The 6,146-nt window shown below is 47.4% G+C and overlaps 1 protein-coding gene across 2 annotated transcripts in view; it reads right to left on the bottom strand.

Moving 5' to 3' along the window:
* Positions 1-572: 572 nt before the first annotated feature.
* Positions 573-6,146, bottom strand: part of ACSS2 (acyl-CoA synthetase short chain family member 2) — a 47,289-nt gene continuing 41,715 nt past the window's right edge. For both annotated transcript variants that reach the window (XM_044918598.1, XM_021689019.1), the window contains 7 exons: positions 6,052-6,108; positions 5,783-5,863; positions 4,507-4,615; positions 2,876-2,944; positions 2,344-2,520; positions 1,453-1,527; positions 573-1,309 (listed from right to left, as the gene is read on the bottom strand). In XM_044918598.1, the coding sequence (XP_044774533.1) occupies positions 1,182-1,309; positions 1,453-1,527; positions 2,344-2,520; positions 2,876-2,944; positions 4,507-4,615; positions 5,783-5,863; positions 6,052-6,108 (696 nt within the window). In that variant the 3' untranslated portion in view covers positions 573-1,181. The remainder of the gene's footprint in view (positions 1,310-1,452; positions 1,528-2,343; positions 2,521-2,875; positions 2,945-4,506; positions 4,616-5,782; positions 5,864-6,051; positions 6,109-6,146) is intronic.

The raw sequence follows: 6,146 nt of genomic DNA, 5'->3' as shown, positions 1-6,146 counted from the left end.
CTTGGTTTATACATTTGGTGGGGGAGGAGCTATAATCTGGGTCAGCACACTTAGAGTGGATTAGAGCAGGGGAAATGACTTGGCTATAATCAGAGTCTCCCTAGCCTCAGACCCTAGGATAGAACCCTAAAGTTCCAATCCTTAGTCACTCACTAATGCTCCCACAGGATCACAGGAAATATTGCAGCTGTGATGGGACATCACAGGCGGGAACTGGCTTCAGGTGCTTTCCTGCTTAGTTCAGGAGCTTGCCAAACGGCCTTTGAGTGAAGCCCTGCCTAGATCTGCCCAAACCAAAAGTTCTGGAAGGAGGATACTGGGGTATTCCTGAGGAAAACCACTTCCCTTCCCATCACCCACACAAATCAGAGCAGCTAGTGAAGTATACAGTCTATAAGATACCTAAGAAAACAAGTTACCACCTTTTTAAGGTCATAGACTTTATTCCTACAACCAGAGCCTGAGCATGACGGGCAAGAAAAGAAGAGTTTCATCTGAGAGTGTCTCTTATGGGCAGGACTGTTCATGGAAGGGTGGGAACAGAGGACAAGAAAGACAAACTCTTCTGGCCCTAGGAACAAAACACATTTATTCCAGCAAAGAAGCAGGTAATCTGAAAACCCTCTGGAAACAGCCTGTCTGCACATCCCCTGAAGCAAATGGGCAGACAAGCACTGCCATCTGGCACAAAAGAGAATTCAGATCTAGAACAGAAGCAGCAAAGTATTTAAAAAAAATAATAATCAATTCTTTTGGGACTCACACACAGGCATTTCTAAGGACAAATGCATATCCAGAGATAAGTACTGGTGCTTCCTGAGAGAGCTGACATAGGATTACAGAGCTGCCTCCCTGCTTCAGTCTAGACCCTCACTTGCCTTCTGCATACTTAACTTGGGTAAGGGACATGACCTTCAGGTCCCTGTTCTGGGCTCCAAGGGCTCTTGAGGTCTAGGGGCACAGCAATCTGAGGCTAACCTGGGCCATGTCCCATCTATCTGGCAGCCACAGGAAGTTGCCTCCACCCAAGGGCAAAGCTGGTCCTTGGTCCCAGACAGCTGGTCAAGGGAGGTGGTGTGGGTCAGCCCTGGCCCTCAGCACTCCTGGATGGGAACAGGGAGGGTGGGCAAAACTTTGGGAAGCCAAGCAGGGGGAAGCCTGGGTAAAGGGCAAGGTCTTGTTTACTGGATGGTCAGGCAGCGGTGGTTGAAGAGCTGGCAGATGACAGTTGGGTCAGCCACAGTAGACGTGTCCCCCAGGTCGTGGTCATTCTGAGCAATCTTCCGAAGCACCCGCCTCATGATTTTCCCTGGAGGACCACAGCCTTCTGGTTACCTGGTAATAGCACTGACCCACTCCAGCCCTGCCAAAGAGGCTTCCATCCACACACACTCCACCACCATTAGGCTTTGGCCAATCCCAAACCCAATCCCTTGAGGCCTCTGAACATACCTGAGCGGGTTTTAGGCAAGCCAGGTGCATTCTGGATATAATCCGGAGTGGCAATGGGGCCAATCTTTTCTCTAACTGTAACCAAGAAATCATTAAGCATTTCTTCAGTACCCTTAGCCACGCTCCCAAAAACCAAGGTAGAGATGGCTTTGTTCCCTCCCTACTTCCTCTCCAAGGCCCTGCCCACAGAGTCATTCTTGGAGTCATTGCCTATCTTTCTCTCTCTTTTTTTTTTGAAAGATTTTATTTATTTATTTATTTGACAGAGACACAGCGAGAGAGGGAACACAAGCAGGGGGAGGGGGAGAGGGAGAAGCAGGCTTCCCGCCGAGCAGGGAGCCCGATGCGGGGCTCCATCCCAAGACCCTGGGATCATGACCTGAGCTGAAGGCAGATGCTTAACAACTGAGCCACCCAGGCACCCCAGTCTTTCTCTCTTTTTAACACACTGTCTTTTACTATCTCATTTTATTTTAATCTACCTTCATGGAACTCAGACTCTAAAAATCAGCCTGCTAGAATTTAAATCCCAGTTTACTAGCAGTGTGGCCTTGGGCAAGTGACTTAACTTCTCTGAGCCTCAATTTCTTCATCTTTAGGATGGGAGTAACAATAGGATCTATTTCACAGTGGTGATTATCGGGATTAAATGGATTAATGCATTTAAAGGACTTAGCCCAGTGGTGGCACAGAGAATTCTATAAATGTCAGCCATTAGCATCCTAGTGGACAGACTAGTGGGGACTGAGTGGGAAGAAGACAAGCAGCCCCTAAGGCCCCCTGGGATCTGTCTGTGGTTCGCAGCTTGCTCTAGCCTCTCCCCAACAACTTGCTGTGCTAACTGGGTTGTCAGGTCAGACCCTACAGTCCCTGCTTGGGGAGGCTCCTCACTCTGCTTCTTGAGCTCCTCGGTGAGGGTGGGGCTGAAGGTGTAGCCATCGCACAGGGTGACAAAGCAGTAGAGGCATTCGCCCTTCACAGGATGAGGGTGGCCGACCACAGCTGCCTCTGCAATAGCCTCATGTTCCACAAGTGCTGATTCCACCTCTGCTGTGCTCAGCAGATGTCCTTGTCAAGGGAAAGCAAGTGCCATGAGAGAGATCCCAGCCTCTATCCCAGCCCCTGTTCCATCTATGCCAGCAGGGCAGTCCTGGTCTGGTCAAGTGGGGAAGCCCCTTCATTCATTCCTCACATGACCTGCTTCAGTTGTCCCACCATCCCAGTTCCCCCACCATCCCAGTTCCCCTCCTCCAGGCACATTCCAGTGTTTATCACTCTTCCTCCAAAACCTGTACCCAGAACTGAATGCTGCACTCCAAGCGTGGTTTGTCTAGAGGACATCCTGGCTCGCTCGGAAGGCTTTGGCTGGGACTTACTGGGAGAGTAGTGCTAATGAGAAGGGAAAATGGTCTCTGGCCCTCACCAGATACATTTAGCATGTCATCAATCCTGCCAGTGATCCAGTAATAGCCATCCTGGTCCCGCCGGCAGCCTGGAAAGAGAAGAAATGCACAATGTAATGAATATCCCACAGTAGGATACATGATCCACATTACCAAAATGCTACACCCACTAATAGCCCCCTAACAAGTCTTCCTGCTTCTAAACTCTCCCACGTGGTAGCCAGGCTCCAAGACAGCTACACTGATTTCCACTTTCTGATATTCTGACTCCCGTGTAGTCCTCTTTCTCATTGTACTAGGGTTAGTCTCTGTAATCAATAGAATTTGGCAGAAGGGATGGTATGTCATTTCTGAAATTAGATTCTAGAAGACACTGTGGCATTCTCTCAGATGATTTGCTCTAGGGGAAGTCAGCTGCCATGTCATAAGTAGCCCTATGGAGAGGCACACGTGGTGAAGAACTGATGGTTCCTGCCAACAGCCACATGAGTGAGCTTGGAAGCGTGTCCTCCAGGCTCAGTCAAACCTTCAAATGACTGCAGCCCCAACCAACAGCTTCACTGCAACCCATGAGAGACTCTGAATGAGAACTACGGGCAAAGCCACTCACAAATTCCTGATCGTCAGAAACTGTATGAGATAATATTTGTTGTTTTAAGCTGCCAAGTTTGGGGGTAATTTTTTCCATGGCAATAGATAATTAATACACCCACCTAAAGTCTGTTCTCCATAAATCAAAGTTATTTTCTAAACAATAAATCAGTTCTTATCACTTCTCTGCTTACAAGCCCTAAAGGTCTCCCCCACTGTACATTGGATAAAATCCAAAGTCCCCACCATGGCCCACAAGGCCCCACATTATCTACCTCTCCAACTTCATGTAACATTCTTCCCTTTGCTCACTACATGTCAGACACACAGGCTTCAGTCTGTTCCTCAGACATTTCAAGCTGGTGTCTCTGCACAGAACACTCACTCCAGATTTTCCCATGCCTGGCCTCCTTCTCACCCTGGCGGTCTCTGGTTAAACAAATATCACTTCAAAGAAGCCTTCTTTCACCATCCCATGTATGGTGGCCATTCCTGTAGACATTCTTTATCCTGTTACCCTATTTATCTTTCTTCATAGCACTTGTCACCGAGATAAGCTTATTCACTTGTTTGCTAAATTTATTGTCTGTCTCCCCTTACTAGAATATAAGCCCCCTGTGAACAGAGACCTTGCCTACCTTATTCATGGTAATAATCCCTGAACTTAGATCAGTGCCTAGACATAATACATGCTCAATAAGAAGCTATGGATGAAGGGATTGGTGGAGAGAGTCATGGGCAAACATAGGCTCCAGACATGAGGATGCATATGACATAGTAATACACAGTGCTACATGCCCTATTTCTTTTAGCACAGGAACAGTGGAAACAAGAACTTCTTGCCTCATATATCACGTCAGGTGGTACCATGCTGAGACCCTCCATGCAACACTCATTCCTGCTCTTACAGTCTTCTCTACAGCTCTACCTGGATATTAGACACTGACACATAGAATACGTTCCTCTCTGTCTTTCTTCACCACTAACCAATTCTTCCTGAAAATGGAAGGGGAAGGTACATGTCAAGGTGGGAGATATGGGAAAGGGAGCCAAGGCTCACCATCTCCTGTTACGTAGTAACCGGGGAACTTCTTAAAGTAGGTGGCCTCAAAGCGTTCATGGTTCCCATAGACTGTGCGCATGATTCCTGGCCAGGGCTGCTTAAACACCTAGGGAGTGAGAAAGGCACAGTGGTCACATGGGCTATACTGTGTCTCACTGAAAGACGAGACACTGTCTCACTCACAGCCTGGGCAATCACAGTTTTGCCCAGCCTGAGGAGAAATGGCCTGAATGCCCTTCCTGAGAAGAGGACAAAGTACAGGCTGTGGAGAAAGACAATCCAGACTGAGAATCCTGGCTCTGCTACTTAGTGTGTGACCTCGGGTTAGTAACTTTGCCTCTCTAAGCTTCAGATCCTCTTCTGTAGATCAGAGAAAGTAATCTCATCCTCCCAAAGTTACTGTGAAGATTGAATTAATGGTATGTGGAAGTTGCCTAGTACAATGTTCTGCTAGTGATAAGCATTTAGTAAATTTGAGTCTCCTCAGGAAACCAAGTCCAGTTTGATACAAATGAAAATAGTCATATAAAAGTGAAAAAGTATTGCCCCAATCAATAACGTCCTGTGGTAGTAGAGTGATGAGATGGATGAAATTCTAGGCTGAGTCAGAAGGCATGGATTTAAGTCCTGTCCTTGTTACTAACTTGCTCTTAGTAAAAGTAAAGTGGGATGGAGGGTGGAGAGTGGGGGCTGATGATCTTCCTACAAGTACTAATATAAAAATCACAACCGCTAACATTTGTTAAACACTGTTAGGTTCTATGCTAAATCCGTCAAATGGATTATCTAATTTAATCGATCCAGCAACTTGAGGAGACAAAGGTACTATATGACCCTATTTTACAAATGAAATTTAAGTTCAAAGGGGTTAGGCAACCTATCTGAAGTCACAGAAGAGGCAGAGCTAGGATTTGAACCCAAGCAGGCTGACTCTGGAGCCTGTATGATTCTCTACTGTTATGAAGACTCCTTTCACACTAGAACTTTTGTCAAAGAGAGTTAGCATTAAGTCTTCCAGACCCCAAAAGGCATCATGAGGAAACTTGAGCAGAGTCCTTAAGAGCCAAAGTGGGCCAAAAGGCAGAGAGGCAGGCTAAATAACCAGAAGGATTTCCTCCAGGGTCTTGCAGAGGATAAACCCTCAACCATGGAGCTTTAGCCACAAGCACCTACCAGTAGAAATTAGGTTCTAAACTCTGAAGCAAAGTACAGCATCCCTTGCTGTACTCTTTCCTCCCAACTCCTCAAAGACATCCAAGGGTCAGGACCTCACCAGGTAACCTTCAGCTTCACCTTCCAACTCTTCCCCAGACTCATTCAAAATTGCAGGAGCTACACCAAAGAACGGGAAGGTCTAAAAGCAAACAGGAGACAGGACTCAAGGAGAGAAATGAGGCAACTGTGACTCAACTCTTTGCCTCTCCCAGGGACCCTCAGAGCCCCAGGTTCCTCACACATATTAGTCTAGTCCCCCACCCTCTATCTAGGCCCAGAGACTCTACTCCTGCCTAGCCCAGTACCAGCCAAGGGAGCCTCACTCACAGCAGAACCAGGCTTCATTGGTGTGGCACCAGGGAGGGGGGTCAGCATATGGCCACCCTGTGGAAGTCAGAGATCGGGGGTTTGAGTCAGTCTTC

This window comes from Neomonachus schauinslandi, chromosome 10 (assembly GCF_002201575.2).
Source record: "Neomonachus schauinslandi chromosome 10, ASM220157v2, whole genome shotgun sequence".
In the NCBI taxonomy this organism is placed as follows: Eukaryota; Metazoa; Chordata; class Mammalia; order Carnivora; family Phocidae; genus Neomonachus; species Neomonachus schauinslandi.
This window is presented reverse-complemented; position numbering and strand designations above follow the sequence as displayed.